At 25.4% G+C, this 19,428-nt stretch overlaps 1 protein-coding gene across 1 annotated transcript; it reads left to right on the forward strand.

The window, feature by feature from the left end:
- The first annotated feature begins 9,586 nt into the window (after nucleotides 1–9,586).
- Nucleotides 9,587–16,674, forward strand: LOC132931952 (trehalase-like). The gene is given in 12 exon segments (XM_060998074.1): nucleotides 9,587–10,369; nucleotides 13,219–13,327; nucleotides 13,329–13,877; nucleotides 13,951–14,075; nucleotides 14,136–14,272; nucleotides 14,351–14,517; nucleotides 14,625–14,693; nucleotides 14,695–14,827; nucleotides 14,992–15,188; nucleotides 15,271–15,403; nucleotides 15,972–16,036; nucleotides 16,347–16,674. Coding segments are annotated over 12 exon segments (1,821 nt in total). The 5' UTR covers nucleotides 9,587–10,238; the 3' UTR covers nucleotides 16,353–16,674.
- The last annotated feature ends 2,754 nt before the right edge of the window (nucleotides 16,675–19,428 follow it).

The raw sequence follows: 19,428 nt of genomic DNA on the forward strand, positions 1-19,428 counted from the left end.
ATCTTAACGAACGAAAATGCTCAATGATTTCTAACAAATTATCACTAATAACGATCCGGGAAAATACATATTTTCAAGAACGACTATCACTGTGAGTTAAAAACACTTTATAACTTGCAAATATCTACATGAAATAATCGTGTCTAGCTGTTATCTCATATCTATATATAAAAAATACATATTATTACAAACACCATTATTATAGACACCACTTAACGTTTAAATCAATACCTACTTAATAACAATATACTTAATATTATATAGGTCAGTGGTGGATTCATAGAGTGGAGGAGCAAAGACACATTGCTTTTTACTCATCCACAATCGCCAAATACCCAAACATCATTGCCCTTCACTAAATCATATTTTATTATATTGATTTTATAATTAGTAAGTTAAGTTTTGTATCCTATTGACACTAATGTAACAACTATAAAATACGAAAGTTAATTAAGGGACTATTCATGAGGAGAATTAATCTCTTTACAATTTGTTTTTAAACAATAAAACGTAGAAACACCTGAAATATTTTTACAATTAAATAAATATTTAAATATTTCGTATACAAACTTATATATTTTAATAAAATCTCTGATAGAATCTTACAAAATTCACGGAAATTTACGAATTATTTTGTTGTTAAAAATGTATGAAATATTGAAATTTTATAGCTAAGAATTAAATAATTAAACGCAAGGTTCTTTATAAGTAGCTCTTTCTGTTACTATATATTGACTAATTTTTTTTTATAGACAGTTTTTGCAACATTTGAATGAAATTAGAATTATTAGATATTTAAACGATGAATAACGGTTTAAATTACTTATTTTGATGTGATTTAAAAATAATTGTCGACACTTGAAAGTTATGATGCGTATATTATTATATTTTATACACATAATAATATTTTCAAATGCAATGTTTTCGGTAATAACTATTAATTTAACCTACCGTACTACAAGTTGTAAAATAAATTACTTTAAAAGTTAGGTTTTAATCAATACGACAATACCAATGTATCCACAGAGTCGTGTGAATATCTAGATTTGAGGAATAAATAGTTTATGTTAATTTTAATGTTATGAAAATTTAATTGTGTTAAGTAAATATTAATATACGTATTGAATATTGATGAAAAGTATCAAGTATCTATGAAAATATTTTTCAGAATCACACCAATTTCATCAAAATTTTAATTTGAAATGGCTATAAACAGAAAATTTTCAATTGCATTTTAGAATTTTAAATTTTTGTAAAAAATCTCATGAGAAATCCTTTACTCAATTTCCACGTGTCGTTATTAAAATTAAAATATTATAGATTTACTACTACATAAAATAATTTTCAAACGTTTGTGATTTGACAATTTTTTTAAAAATATGAACTCCAAACGCTTATAAAAAATTGTGAGTTCACATTTTTAGTATTTTATACTCGTAGGAAGTACAACTTATAGTCTAGTATTAAAATGTTATCAAAATGTACGTAAAGCCATTTTAGGTTCTTAGTGAAACGAAGAATCAATTGGTTTTATAATAATTATAAGTGTTTTTTTTATTTTTCATGTCTAAAGACATTTTTTATCATAGAAAACTTTTTTAGTTAGTGTCATCACTCATCGTTGTTGTTGCCAATATAACATAGCTATATGTCTTAATACATTTTATGCAGGTGTTTAATTTTCTTCACCCTCCCCATATCACAAATCAAACACTAGGCCCACCACTGATATAGCCAATTACCTACTACTACATAAATAGCATATTATTTATTTCTTGCAATATATTTGTTACTAAAGCAAAGCTAAATAAATTTAAAATATTTAATATTGATTTAGATGAACTGCACGTTGAGACTGTATATTATGAATGTATATACAATGAAGACATATTTTTTGAACACACGAATGCCAATCTTACCCGGCCCATATTTGTATGGCCATATAACATATGGATCATACTGCATATGGTATTTGTGCCGCATGGATCATCAAACTGAATACTCTAATGATAAACCGTAATTTTTTTGACGATATGTATAACATTATTATTTATAACATTTGCTTTGTATTGCATTCTAACTCTAATATTAATTTGATGCGCATGATTGTATAGCAGGAGGTACAATAAAAAATACTAAATGTATTACTACATTAATATACAATGAATAACAAAACATACTAAATTATAATTAATCAGTTGGTGTATAAATATACCCAAATAATAATTTATGACCATGAATAGTCCATGGAATATAGATAATATTATAATAATAAGTCCATATGTATAACATTTTTATTTAAATATTTAAAATTTCTCCACACAGATTCTAATATACTACGCGTTATTATACATACCATGTATATACTATATTATAGTGTATACATTTTTCGAAAAATAAAATCCTTACTATGAATTTATAGATAATTATATATCGATAATTTACAAAAACGTCTATTTAAAAAGTTGAAATGTTCAATAAAAAAATTAATAAAATAGTATTAAATCTTGTAAATATCAACTATTCAAGGAAATAATATATTATGTGGTAACTTATACGGGCGGAAAGCGAGCAATTATTACACATATTACACTATCTTTTATTGTTCGTGTAACAAGTTTGCCCCTAATCTATGAAAATATACTCTGAATTAATTATATGTGTAAGTTTAATGATCAGAAATTAGGTACTGAAAGAACTAGGTTTTGGGTAGCAGCTTTTTTTGTATTTCAAATCAGTCCAAACCAATTGTATGTTAAAGCTTTTCAATTGTTTATGATTATATAACATTCACGATCACGGAATTCGTAAGTTGACTGTATTCCTGTTTTAATCTGTTAAATTTTGGACAGCAGTTCTTAAGCCCATTCCCTACCAATCGCTCTCTCTTAACAAATTGTAAATAATTGTAAGTTGAATTCCGATGTTTGTAGCAATTTTACTCACGTCATTATTTTTAGTTTTATTTTATAATACTTAATTTTATACTTAGGATGTAATAATCTTCTTGGTAATTACTGAATAAGATAAATTTAATTAATTGATATATAAAAATTATTGTACGTTTATTAGTATATTTCGTACATATATTCTTCGAGAGACAGGAAATGCATATAGCATTTATTGATTTTAAAATCATTTAGGTTGTTATAAGGTCCACACAAGAATTGTATTATGGCATATAAAAATTGAATATTTTTGGTTTATTTATATGTTAGCTATTGGTTACTGAAACAAAAGATACTTTTATTTAATCTGTTCATTACTTTATGTTATAAATAATATATATGAATGTGTGTTTGTATAGTTATCATATTCAAAAAATAACAACACATTTTGACGAAAATTTCAGATTGCTTTTTAGAGAAAGGCGTTGAGAGTAGTTTTAACTATGCTTGAAAATAAAACAAGTCTTATATCCATAGAATTGCTCATCTCGGTTAGGTTAGGTGTATCGTATATATAATATAAATATTAAATGTTTAAAACATATTTATCTATTTTAATTTAATAATTATTCGGCTGCGACAAAACAATAAGTAATAATAATAATATATGATATATTATATGAATTCTAAAAAAATATCTAACATTTTTTTTCTCGGAAGTTAAAATACATAACTTTTGATGGAAAACTAAAATTCCTATTTTAAGCATAGGTGACTTTAAATAATCTGGTGACCCTCATGTTAAGAATCGCTGTCCGAACTAATAATCTTATATATTTTACATTGATTTAAATTCATCTATGTAAAACTAGGTACTGCCTTTTCTTTTATATATAAACTATATATTTATAGTTTGTACTAATTTACATATAGATACCTAATATTGAAATAAAATAAATTATTTTTGTAAACTTTTAAAGACCGAAAAAAATAATTAAAAATATATAATATCATACAAGGTGTAATTATAAAATTATTATGTTTCTAATGTCCCTGTACAAATAGTTACAGGGAAATACTTAACACAAATTTAATTATACAGAAATTAATAGTGATTGCTAAGATTAAAATACAAAATTATATTCTAAGTATTCAAATTAGTATAACAATTAAAATTATTTAATACTATTATAATTAATTGTAATGCATCATCTGTCTAGGATTTCTAATTCAATATAACTCTAAAAATATGTATTAGACTTTTCTTATTTTGAAAACCAATATAGTATATTGGTATTCTCAAGTCCTTCATTTAGAATAAATATTTAAAGGAGTATACATTTACAAGTGTTTTATACTTTAATAATTACATTAAGTGTAGTGGGTGTAAATCATTTGTGTACATAAACCATAAAAAGTAAAATCTAAATGTTGTATATAGGACATAGGTTTAATAAATTAAGTCTTAAAGCTTACACACTTACATTTGTGAGAATACATAATATATATATGAAACACATATGACAAATTTATATTGTGCTGACGATATATCAGGATATACCTCCCTAATCCACTGGTTAAGTCAAGCCATTTTAAATGCGTTTAAGAGGACGGCATTAAACCGCATGTCTCCGTTTTAAAAACAAATAAGTAGCATAGCAGATCTTGAGTTCAGAATATCGTATGCACTTAACTCAGATATTTTTAATATAAGAGTTAGATGGCCTATTTTTAAATTTAAATGTAACATATTAATCTTATATCTACCCCACGGCTACGTAGGCTCTTTTAGTATTTTAATTTTAAAGTAAGTTATGAGTTTTTTGAAATTTAAATATTTATAAACGTACATAAAATTTACAATTTGAAATGTTACGAACTTCCATCAAAATCAAAATATTAATAAAATCCTTCGTGGTGCCCTAGATACATAATCAACCTTTAATAATTACCTTTAATTTAATGATAGATTCATTCTGATATTAAAAATAACAAAATTAAAGGGATTGTTCTGAACTTAAAATTTACCATATGCGCATTTGCAAAACCGAGACAATACTTGCGGAAATAATGTCCTCTTAAGTATGTTTGTTCAACTAATGATTGTATAGGGTTTTAAACAAATCATAAAAATACAATAACTATAAATTAATTTTATAATTACGTTGAAAATGTAATAACTGTAACTGTTTATTACATTTATGACGTATGTATGTGTTAAACAGTACGTCTTAATTATAATAAAAAATGTAAATAGTTTGACGGACAACGTAATTTGAATTTCTAAACATCACTAAACGCCTACGTAATTGTACTTCCTCCTTTCATATTGTATGGTGAATATTTCACTTAACATTAAATTTAAAAATTAAATATGATACTCCGTTAGCCTAATCTGTGTAGTACGCATAAATTAGACATAAATCTTGAAAATCTGGCAGTGATATAGATTGTTTGCGAATTTTCGATTGTCCTTGTTGTATTATCGTTTTGATGTTTGCAAATAAAAATACACTTAACTAGCAATATGCAAATATATTAGTGCCAATTTAGATAACCTACATAGACTTATTAACCTTAGATTAATTGAAGCATGAATTCTTTTGTTTAATTGTTTTCCGGCGATTCTTTTTTTTAAGAATAATAAACATTTTTCATAAGAAATCATTCAAATCGTACGTTATTATAGATAGGCATGAGTTGTATAAACGAATTAAAAATATTAATGTGCGTAAATAGTTATGCGGTAAGTATAGGAACGTGTGTTACTGTCATGATAAGTAGGTATAGAAACAGTGTTAATGTAAAATACTACCTATTAACTACATATTAATTATAATATACGAGAGTATTAACATATTATAGTGCTAAGTTAGTTAAAGCATTAAAAATCCACGTGATAAGATAATTTAGATGTTTAATATTTTAAAATATTTTTTTCCACTATTTTTACATCCTCTAAATATAGATTATATCAGTAGATCTATTTTTAATCAATATATAATATTCTATATTAATCCAATAAGAATAATAATTTATATTTACAATACAATTAAATTTAAAATACCTATCCATAAATTCTTTCCAGTTATTAACATAATAGTTTTACATAGTATGTAATAATACTTGGATAAACAAACTATACACGTGATTAAACAAAGAAGAATCTTACGAATTAATGTATTTAAACAAATCTTCTTTGTTAGATTTTCACAAAAATATCACATAATTCATCTCCACATAAATAATGTACATCTCATTTTCTTTTAACTCCGTATTTGAAGCGTACTAGATAATTAACGGTGTTCAAAAACTTTAGTTCACGTTCTCCTCCAAAAAATTAATTTTTTTTTTTTAAAGATCACGTTTTTTTTATTAACGTGAACTTGAATATAATATTTTATAGAAAAAAAAAAGTTATAATAAACGTGAAAAAATTAAATAATTAAATTTTTTTTAAAATTTTAATGAAATGAGATGTACATTATACCAGTATTTGTCAATTGCGCCGAATTTAGGACACTTTCTGTAAAATATCTATTGAGCCCCGGTGCAAAAAAAGTATACATCAATATTGCTCCTAAGCATTTTTGATAAACTAAAAGTCATATAATATAATATGGATAATATACTTTTACCCAAAATAAAAATAATCACTGTGATATTGCATTTATTAAAATCGTAGCCAAATATAATGTAAAATATATTCTAGAAAATATTTAATAGGTAGGTTATAGTAATCTAATTGTTATTTATATATTTATGCATGTATAAAAAAAAATGGCTCGCACTTACGATTCAACAAATGTTCAATAATAAACTATTTTAGATAAAAAAAAAGACTAGGTAAGTAAATACTTATACAATGCAAAATGCAAATTATCAAAAGTTAAATTTAAAACAAAAGAAATAAGAATTAGTATTGGCAATAGGCATAAGATGATATAGGCCATAGGGGTTATAATTCAAGCTAAGTAACGTGAAATCAGTTACCCTCGTATTTATCGATATTTACTACAGATGGAAAAATGTTAGAATTTTTAATTTTAATTATAAAGTGGAATTTATCCTATTTATGTATAAATCGATCGAAGTATAAAAATATAATCAACTATCTATAAAATTATAATAAATTCTACATGCAAAATATAAATACAAAATAAGTAGTTATACATTATAATTCATGAGTACAGTTTTGTACAATATACATATAATTTATAGTAAATCCAGGTAGGTACTCATTAGAAAATTAAAAATGCATATTAATAAATATTCCACAGTTTAACAAACTAAATATTGTAATTATAAATAATATTTCACTCACATTCGATTCCTCGCACAGTGTATTTTTTAAATGTTTTAAATATTAAAAATAAATCTTTTATAGGTACCTACTGGTTTTTTTTTTGTATAATAAAAATAGAATTAATTTGGAATTTGTCGATATTACACCATGTAGATGAAATATTATAATAAATACTAATATTAAAAATACATTTTAAAAAAGGACCTTCGTTTAAACGACCTAAAAATTATTCAAGTTCTTTAATATGATAAATATCGTTCACGTTCTATTTGTAATAAGCGAGTGACATCCACGTGTCATTCGCAGAATATGAACGTGAAAATAATATAACGCGCGATCACAAATACGTTTTTTTTTTCCAACACTGATGGTGGATATACTGGAAAATCTATTCTCAAGGATAAAAATGGCTGTAGCTACAACTTTACTTTATAATACCAAGTTACTAAAAAAAATTATAATTCATAATTAATACTATACGAAGATATGTTAAGCAGTAAATTTTACCATTCTTAACCGAGTGACGTACTCAATGTATATTATTGCTTGATAGGTAATAATGTTTTTTTAAATTTGATATTGTGTGAATAGTGTATTGTATATTATATTATTTTCAAGTATGTTTTGATTTACGTAAGGTTTAAATGTTTGTTTTTGTATTAAGTTTAGAGACAGTTGATACACAGGGATAATATTTATAAATTAAATTAATAATTGAAATGTAACTATTTAAGTATTCATATAGTTAATCACACTATGACTGCGAGTGATTATATTATACTAGAATAAAATATAATGTAAGTCATGGCGTATAAAGTAACTTTTTTTACGTAGAAAAATTACTTTTAAAGTGTATAACCCGTTTATAGGCCAAATATATAATACTTTTGAATTTTGAACTCAATATTATTTCAAGGTTAATATTATTATAGAATATTTTATCCAAAATTTAAGATCAACTAAAATAAATTGGAAGCTTTTTGCGTTATTTTCAATTTTTGGTAGAGTTTTAGGTAGTTGATTTATAATATTATATTAAAATACTTTATTGACATAGTAATACCACGGTGGTATATTCATTTTATTTTTAATCTGAAAGATTAATGACTTAAAAAAGTTTCTGTAACAAATAATAATTAAATATATTTTTTATCATTTTATAAAATTGGTGAATTTGATTTCGAAGACCTGAAAATGTAGTACCTACGTCCTACAAGTTTAATATTGTACTAGTAAGAATAAAAATATTTTGGTAAAATAAAAATTTCCTATTATTATTTAATGAGCATTTTATGAGCACTTTTAGAGTTTAAAAAAATGTACTAAAAACTACTAAAGTAAATTGAGTTTAACTCAACATTTTTTTTTAAATGATAACATTTATCATTGCTTTCAAAATTCAAGTATCTAATAGTAATGATGTCAATTTGTTATCTATACATATAGATATTACTATTTATTCCATTGTTTAATTGATGACCGAAGTAAATAAAATGTTGCTTTCATCTTGCAGTACTCAATAAAAAATATAGTTAAACCTATTATAAAATAAGTAGCTAAGTACTTAATAATTTAATACCTTACGTAAATATGTAAGACATGACGTATTATTTTATTGAACAAATATAAATTCAATGTTAAGTACTGATAAAAAAATTATCTTTTTAATAAACTCTAGTCACGTGGTTATTTTCATCTTAAATAAATATTCAATAAAAAATGTTTTATATATAATATGTACATTTATTTTGTTTAATAATAATTTTAATGATACAAATTTTGAGACAGAAATTATTTTTTCGTATAAAAAAAAGCCAAAAAATATTCATAATAAGTTCCAAGTCACGAAAGGTTCTATTATATTGTTCATGGAATTAAATCGAGTAATGTTGTTAAAAATTTTTCCCGTTTAAATTGAATAAATATTATTATGCATAAAATGTAATGGTTGAAGAGAAGTGTAATAAATACACGAATATTTTTACTAATGATAATGATAATATATAATATATTTGCCATTTGGTCTGGTACGTCTTGATATCATTTATAAATAAATATTATATATAGAATAATTCAATAGAAAATGTATTATTTGTTGAATGCACGCGCAATGGATTAGCACACCGTGAATATTACGATGATAAAACAAAAATAAAACAAATGAACACTGCTCGAGCTGTAAAATTTGTTTTGTCAATTTTTTGTATGAAATAAATACGATTTGTCATTATACAAATAAAAATCAATGTATAGATTCATACGATATAAATAAATATTGGTCGCATTTTTTACTTACAAAAGTACTATAGTTTACAGTGACAACTGTGTATACATCGGTAGTAATCACGTTTTACAACTGAGTAAAAAAAAAAAAATCAATGATAGTATGTTAAGCCTCAGTAGGATTTGTCAGTTATACCATAAATTCGTTTGAACATAATAATAGAACGGTTGGACATGGCCATGAAAATTGGGCAAGGATATGCGAAAAAAAAATCTACTTGAATAGAGCTAATTTGTACACATATTGCTGCGTATAGCTACTTCATTTAAAGTAATATATTTGTTGTAAAACTAGTAAAAGGATAAAGGGGGAAAATAGATTACAATACGAAGACGTGTCAACAATTTCTTTTTACAATTTGTGCGTATACTGCGTGTATTTTATCTGTTCGTATTTGCACAAATTATCACACATGAGGGGTTACCGTACACTATCTGTCTAATGAATTATTAGGCAACATTAGCATTGGGTCTTGTGTTCCGATAAAGGCACAATGTACGCTGGTCATTAGTGCAGTCGATTCGTGCAAGGCCTGTAGGAAACCTGTGAAGGAGGCTCTTGGTCCAACTCAAAAATCTCATTTTTTTTTTTTTTGTTTTTTAATAATACAATTTTTAGTTGAAAAAATAAATAATATTTTAATTTAACACAAAATATAACAAATAGATTATGCTAGTTTATTGGAAAAAATAGAATAAAAATATTTTTTTCTCTGTGTACACATACGCGTTATTGTAATTGGTATAATATTTTCGAAACTATGAGATTCCACTTACTAGTCGTGTGTCTGGTACATTTTGTGTATTATACACATGCAAATAACCAAGAGTTTGTTCATTTGACAAGAGGATTTTATCAGGAATCCAATGGACTACAGCCATCGTGCCAAAGGTATTTTTTGAATTTAATTTATTAAACAGAAAATTGGATTTATTTAAAAAAAATTTTACACCTATTTTCGATATCCCACCTTTAATTTAAAATAATAAAATAAAAATTATTTATTAATTCTAATAACTAGGTTTCAAAAAAACCTTTATGTTATTCCTAAATTATTTATATATATATATATATATATATATATATATATATATAGGTACTTGTATTTAATATTGAATTTAATTATAATATGGACCCCAGAGTTATATTCGAAATTTCTTATTGGTGAAATTTTTCAGTAAAAATTGCACTTTAAACTTATAAATAAAATTTATATTTTAAATAATATAAGCTTTTAATAGAGTAAATCGTATTTAAAAAAGCAATAATTATAAAAACAATAATATTTTTTTTTGTCTATGTATTGATGACTGATGTATAGTATAAACAAATAGTGTAATGTAGGTATGGATAAATAGGTTAGAAACTATATATAATATTATAATATATCTATTAGTTGAAAGTTAAAACAAATTTAATGAAGTCATACAGAGGTCATAGGAAAATGTTCACCACTTTGTTAATTTTTTTTTTTTATTGATAATAAACGTGTAGAACTAGTAAACTATTTTATTAGAACTTAATGTTACAAAATTAATACATAAATTATTATTTAAAAATACAAAACATATATTTTGAACTTGTAAATCAAAATATTATAGTTATTTGATATTATTATATTAAGAGTAAACAAAGTGAATTAATACAATTGCTTATATCTAAATCATCGTGATTAATAAATAGTCAAGTAATAATAATAGGTATTAAAACTTTTTAAGAAATACAGCATCACTTTTTAAGTGTTTCCAACCTACTCCATAATAATGAGAATATTTTGATTATAATTACGTGTGTAAAACTGTAAACTGTAAATACCATATGTAATATATTATTATACCATTAAAAAAATTATAAATCTACTTAATAATATGCTATGTTATCATAAATTAACTATAACGATTTAAAATTAACAACGTAAAAATATTATAAATCACTTTACCGAAACTCTACCATAATATTGAAAATGTTTTATCTTTAGAATAATTACCAAGTATTGTCTTACAGCCTTAGTAGAAACGAATAACTGATGCTAACGAGATAACAAATAAACGTACAACAACATTAAAAACATATTTTGAACATAAATAAATGAATTAACACGTTATTGTTTATTCACACAAACACATACACTAAAAAAACTATGCTTTGAAAATTTTCATTTCAAATTTAAAAATGGTAGAAATTTTAATAAAACAAGTAATTACATACTCGTATTATAGGTATTTCTTCATTTTTAATCAATTTTCTCTAAAAATGCTAAAAAATAAGAAACGTTTTTTTTCCAAGCATAATAATTTATTAATATTTTGGTACTTACCTCCCAAAAAATATGATGAATATTTCTAAACAATTAAAAAAATTAGTACTTAATTTTAACATTAAAATAAATAATACATAATAATAGTAGGTATAGAAATTTGTTACACAAATTAATGTAAAATTGTAATTTTTTTTTTAAAATCCTAATACTAATCTATGCCTAAGTATAAAACGAGTTCAATTATTATTATACTGCATGCGTATTTTACAATTACAATATTGGCGGAATGACGGATACCTACCTACCTGTATCTTTTTAAATATTTATGACTTAAATTAATTTATAACTTGCTCGAAATAATAACGAATAATAATAAGTTTATGGCATAGAACAACTAGCTATAACTCAACAAACTTAAATGTAGTTTTCTTTACATACCTATTTAAAGATAAATAGGTAGTTATCGATTAATAAAGTATTTATTAGGACAAAAACAATAAATTCATGAAGAAATTACATAGGTATTCCGATTATACTAAAACTTGAAATCGATTATTTTAAAGTATCTTCTTCTATTTGACTACATGTGTTTTAACTTATTTACATACTCATTGTTATAATTTTTTTAATGATTCGTTGGTATTTAGTTTTTAAATTCCAATTGTAAAATAAGTACGGTAGCGAGTACACGAGGTACGAGGCAGGCATATATAATATTATATATATATATGCAATACCCATCGTTATAGTATAGAATGTCAATATTATAAAATTGTCGATAGGGTTGTACTATTCGTATCTAGATAACGATTTTATTTTTTAAGTACTTACACATAATAATTTGAATTAATAAAAACAACACTTCATGTGTGATACGTCATAATGAAAATATGATATTTATTTCTAAACATGTATTTAAAAAAAAACATGTTAACATGTTTAGTTATATAATTAAGAACTAATATTGAATAATGTAATTGAGTTGGTTTATCATTAAGATTAAAGTTCATTTAACTGATACCAATAGAATTATAATTTTTGATTGTCTGAGAATATTGTTGATTTAACATTTAATGTACGTGCTAAATTGTTTTATTTAGCAGTGAATGTAAATAACATAAAGAATACCATCTTATATATTTTACATTTAGCGTGTACCTTTTATAAATTAAATAATCATAAATAAAATAATAGCATGTTATGTGAATAAAAGTTAATTGAATATAAAAAAATAAATACATTTCCAATAATAAGAAAATATAAATTGTATAAAAATGAAATATTCAATATATTATAATAGAACAAACTATTTATAAAGCGTATACGAAAACGATTGAATTACTATGCAATTAATAATCATTGATTTTTAATTAAAAATTTATATAATACAAATTTCCATTTAAAATTAAATATACTAATTTTCACGTAGTATTAAAAATAAAATTAATAATAATCTAACTCACAATGATGTTTTTTTTAGCAAAATTTACTGCGAAAGTGAGTTTTTGCATGACGTACAACTGTCTAAAATTTATCCAGATTCGAAAACTTTTGTGGATAAGAAACTAAAATACACAGAATCTGAGATTTTTACAGAAGTACAAAACATTGAAAGACTCTTATAACGGTAATGTGCCTCCTAATGACGAATTAACTAGATTTGTTGACGAGCATTTAGAAGATGGTGACGAGTTAGAGGAGTGGAGCCCTCCTGACTTTACTGAAACTCCATCGATCACTAACCGGATTAGAGATAAAAATTATAAACAATGGTCATTGGGATTAAACAGAGTATGGAAAACCCTAGCAAGGAAAGTTAAAGACGACGTGAAAGAACATCCTGATAAGTATTCACTGATATGGACTCCAAATGGGTTTGCCATACCCGGAGGCAGATTCAGAGAACTTTACTATTGGGACACGTACTGGATTGTTAACGGAATGTTATTATGCGATATGACATCAACAGCTAGAGGTGTCATTGACAATATATTATACCTCGTGAAGCTATTTGGTTTCATGCCGAACGGTGCACGAGTGTACTACTTAAATAGATCACAGCCGCCGATGGTGTCATTGATGGTGGCAAGTTACTATAAAGCAACTAACGATTTTGATTATGTAAAAAAAGTCATACCTGTAAGTTCAATCATTAATTTATCATGTAAAAAATAGTTTCAAAATCACTGTATGATCAATTACTGTTAATTAGGTCTTGGACAGTGAATTCGAGTTTTGGTCGGAAAACCGAATGGTCACTTTCCAGAAAAACGGAAAATCGTACACAATGGCAAGATTCTACGCACCATCCAGGGGTCCAAGACCAGAGTCTTATAGGTTTGTATAATTTGATAGACTTACAATTTCAGTGAGTAAAGTATTTATGTTCGTATACAGAGAGGACTATGAAACAGCGGAACATTTTAAAACTGAAGAAGAAAAAAACGATTTTTATGTAAAAATTAAGTCTGGAGCAGAGACCGGATGGGACTTTTCAAGTAGATGGTTTATAACTTCTAATGGCTCGGATCGTGGTATGTATTTCTATTATATTTAAATTAAAAACACTCAAACACAATATAATACGGTGTATGAACTTTTATGAAATACAGGTGTCTTGTCGGACATACATACGCCAGATATAGTACCAGTCGATTTGAATAGTATACTACACGCAAATGCACTGTTGTTAAGTACATGGTATAGCAAGATGGGAGATACAAATAAAGCCCAGAAATATTATGCGATTGCCACGAACCTTCTTAACAGTATACAAGAAGTAATATGATTACATCAATATTATTAATAAGATATTATATATTAATAATATAAAAATATTTCGTTATCCATTATGTATTAATATACACTTTTGTATATGTATTATAGGTTATGTGGAGACCAGACTTGGGAGCATGGTTCGACTGGGACATAACGAACAATAAAAGTCGAGAATACTTTTTTCGTTTCCAATGTTGTACCTCTGTGGACTGAAAGTTACAGCATGCCGAAAAAATCTGTAGCTAGTGCAGTGTTGGGATATTTAAGAGATCAACATATTATCGAACCCGATTATAGTGTAAATTTCAACGGTACGAATAAATAGAAGCATTTATAATTCAACTTTTTTAAGAAGTTATAAGATTTTGAATAGATGACAACCTGTTAACACGCAATATATATAATTTTATTCATGAAACACACTGAAATTATGAATAATTACATTATTAAAAACAATGTTAAAATGTTTATCCAGGAACACCTACGTCTTTGTATGCATCGTCACAACAATGGGACTTTCCAAATGCATGGCCTCCTCTGCAAGCTTTCATCATTCAAGGTCTAGACAAGACGCAACAGAAACTTGCACAACAGGTAGCACAAAAATTAGCCGAAGTTTGGTTACGCTCAAATTATAAGGGATTCGCAGAGAAATCAATGATGTTTGAAAAAGTATGAATACAACATTACATTATGCCATTTAAGAGTTTAAGACATGGGTACCTACATATCTAATTTTAAAATTGTTTTATAGTATGACGTTCTAGCTTCAGGAGAAACTGGTGGCGGTGGTGAGTATACTCCGCAGACAGGTTTTGGTTGGACAAATGGTGTTGTGTTTGAGTTCTTAAATCGATGGGGCGATACAGTTTCTAATGGGACAAATGGTAAGATGACATTTTGAAAGTATTAAACATTTGAAAAAAAAACTTTTATTAATTGGATAAAAATTGAAAAAAATTTTTTTAAATAATTCTGTAATTTGTATTTATAAGTCAAACTATACATAATTATATAGGTACTAAAAACCCGCAAATTTGCAGGTTAAAAATGAAATTGACCTGTATCATAAACAGGTCTCTATTATTTGTATTTAAAAAAATCTAAAACGAAAAACTTTAATAGTAATATTAGTGGTTATTATTTATTTGTGTCAGTATTTCTTCAAATATTGCAGACTTCTAGTACTGAAGCTTAACATTGTCTAGTGTTTACGATATTTACTATTTAGTATATTTAATTATTATGTTTAAAAAATAAATAACATCCCTAAAGTTCTTATAAGCAATTAAAAAATAAATATGTTTGTCTTATTGTGGTAAAAAATGATTGATGTATATTAAGGACAAGATATTATTTTACCATCCACTTGTACTGAATGCGCTCGAAGTGTCCGATAATTCGATGGATTAAACGTAAATTAGGTTTTGAAAAATGATGTTTTTGTGTTTTTAGGATGTAATAGCAGCTATAGATACTTATGCGATCTCAATAGGATCAGACAACAGTTAATGTTTTGGGTAAATAAAAAATGACATGAAAAAAAATGGGAATATTTATATCCATTACAATTCACCAGTATAAGGCACCTATTATAAATAAAATATTTTTACAATTTGCAAATTATATTTCAGTGTCACAGTATTTTAGCACTATTATAGCACAATAATAATATCCTCTCACTTATGCTTTTATTCAGTTGACAGTATAACATCAGTTATATTAAAATATTATGTTCAATTTAAAAAAATCACATAAATACAGAACATTTGAAAACATTGTAATAATGAAATAAACTATTAACGGTGTATAATTTGTTTTTGTTTTCAGACGTGAGGAGTCAGGGATAATCTCATTACACGCCAGTGCACCGGAAACTTAGGTACCTAATTAAATTTACCATGCTTCAAACAGCTAAATAACGCTGATACATTCAATGAAGAAACTCAGTATTAATTTATTACAATTTTTATAATCTAAAAAATATTATTTTTAGATGATTTTCTTAGCAAAAGACAATGCATACCTAAAATTATTAACTTTTTATACACACGAAAACAATGCAATGCGAAATAATGTATGTTTATGAATATAAAATGTGTATTATTTCATTTATACATTATATAATATAATTTTACACCTTTTTTAATTATTGTAAGGAATTGTTGTTATGTTGATATTATTTTAAAAAAGAAGCAACAATTTTGAATAGTTGAAATATTTGTAATTTATTGTTATACACTTTTTTGCATATACAACAGGTATTTGGTATACCTTAAAGTAATTTATTGGAAATAAAAAAAAAAATTGAAAAACAAGAAAATGCATTTTTTTGTACACATTATTCAATATTCTTAAGTTTAGAAAATTATTTCGTGTTAAGTCATTATAATTTAATTTGGTCATATATGCTTATAATTTATAAAAGTAATATTATACTTGCCTACTCTCGTTATAACGTATTTATCTCTATGGCATTTCGAATAAAAAAACTTTATTTAACCTGATAACAAAGTATATAAGATTACCTTAACATAATAAGAAGTGGAATCATTTCAATCCCAATTTAATATCTAAAATAGACATATGATTTTACACTCCTTGCGATGTGAAAAATTTTTTTATGGACATATTCATAAAATTAAAAATTGAGAAAACGATAATAATTACTTCCAGATTTAATAATATAATTGTACAGTACCTACTTATAATATATAATATAACAGTACATTCTAATTTTTTTCAGTCAATTAAATATAATTAGCTTAAAACGTTTAAGGACTTAAGGTAAAATCCATTTTGTAGTATTTATTTCTTTAACTATTGCACACACGTATACCTCTACTTACGAACATAGTAGGTGCGTTTCATGAGTTTATCGGATAAAATTATAAATAATTAAAATATTAACAATAATATATTTCACGAAATTATTTCTGTGCATAGTTTTTGAGTAAGACTAGGAAACGTCAATTTGAGAATATATCCCTGTATTCATCAATTGAAAAAATATATTCAGTTGAATACAATGGACATGTAATTATATAACTGTCACAAAAGTTTTCAGAACTTAGGAAATACTATTAAAAAATTGAGAACTCCCATTTTTAATAAATCATAACAAATCATATTACTTTTTCTGGTTATTTGGTTGTAATTAAAAAATTAAAAATTCTACTTGTGAATGTTACTATGCAATTTTTATAATATCTAAGCCTTCATTATGCGTAATATAATGTTATGCTAATAAACCGTTTGTATGATTATCGGACGTAAATTAAAATACATTAAAAACGTTAATTAAAATGTATTTTCAAAAATCATACTAACTATGAAATTTGGCAAGATTGTACATTTTTACGAATAAAGACAATTTTCTTCGGGATCCAGTACGGTTCAGTATGGTCCTCAAATAAATATATAAAAAAATCTCAGTTTTTTGCGAACATCGTGAAAATGATTTCCGGTACAGTTAAAAAATATAATGGTTTAGATATTATACGTGAAAGGTGTTTAGATAAGAATATGTAAACGATATAATAATTATGTAGGTAATAGCGATAAGTGAAGAAACGCGCACTCATCTGAACGAACACGCTAATAATATTGTTGACCCTCCCGTTTTCTATATCATACAGACGCATACATAATTATATGTCTTGAATTATAGGATGTTTATAGCCGATCATTATTATAATTTATAGAAGTGTCTAGCTAATCAAATAATCTGCAATTAAAAATTTCATATTTTTTTATATGATTAGAAACTCACATGCATCCAACTAAATATATATACCTACATTATACATTGGTTGAAAATATAATTATTAATGTTGATTACACATATTGATAAACGTGCGAAAACTAATACCTATGTACAAAATTAATAATTTATAAATCCTATAGGCGTGCGCAGACTTGAATTTGGAGGGGTGCCTACAATTTTTTCGGGCTCTTTTCTTAATTTAGGCCCTCTCTTAAAAATACATGTACATATTTTAACAAATTATAATGCACGAATAAACATTACTTACATTATAATATCACATATTAATCAGTGGTATTACTAGTACCGAGTAATATAATATTTTCAAGATAATAGCAATATTTATTTATTATTTTTACTTTTATAGTCAATGCCATCTAGCTGTTATAATCGTAATAAGCTTTATCACGCAAATTTAAAATAGTTTACGTTGTATTATTTCTTTTTATCCCGAAACATAATGTTTTTTACGACATATTTTAGAAAAAATACCATTTTTATTCTAGTAACATTAGTTAAAATACGGACCCATAGAATATGCTATAAGACTTAAAATTTTAAGGCCCCAATTACATGTCGGGGGGTGCCCAAGCACACCCGGACCCCCCCCCCCCCGTACGCACACCTATGATATATCCATTATGCTATAAACCCATATGCTCGTGTGTAGTGCTTTTTCAAACTTAAATAAAATCCTTCGTCGTATACTTATAATACGATTCTCCAAACATCTCCGATGAAACTATATACACATGAGGACCAAAACATACACAAGATTTACAGGTTACCATGTCTTACTATATAAAAACCGTTTCCATAATATTATCCAAACACACTAATATTAAGGAACTATTCTTCCTCGCGCTCCCCGAAAACCCTTCTCCTTCACATAAAAATGGGAGGATTATCTCCGGATAGGCGCACGTCTATGTATAGTGTACGTACAGGCCAAACATATCGTATTGTTATTTTATACTCGTATATTTATAAAATCAACAAAACAATAATATCGCGTATAATTTATGTTATACGTAACCATAGTCCCATCATGAGATATAACTACCGAAAATGTTGATCTACATTCTGTACATCATTGCGGAACAATAACCAATACGGACGGACATATTAATACCGGTAACTATTCTT

This window comes from Rhopalosiphum padi, chromosome 1, assembly GCF_020882245.1.
Source record: "Rhopalosiphum padi isolate XX-2018 chromosome 1, ASM2088224v1, whole genome shotgun sequence".
Taxonomy (NCBI): Eukaryota; Metazoa; Arthropoda; class Insecta; order Hemiptera; family Aphididae; genus Rhopalosiphum; species Rhopalosiphum padi.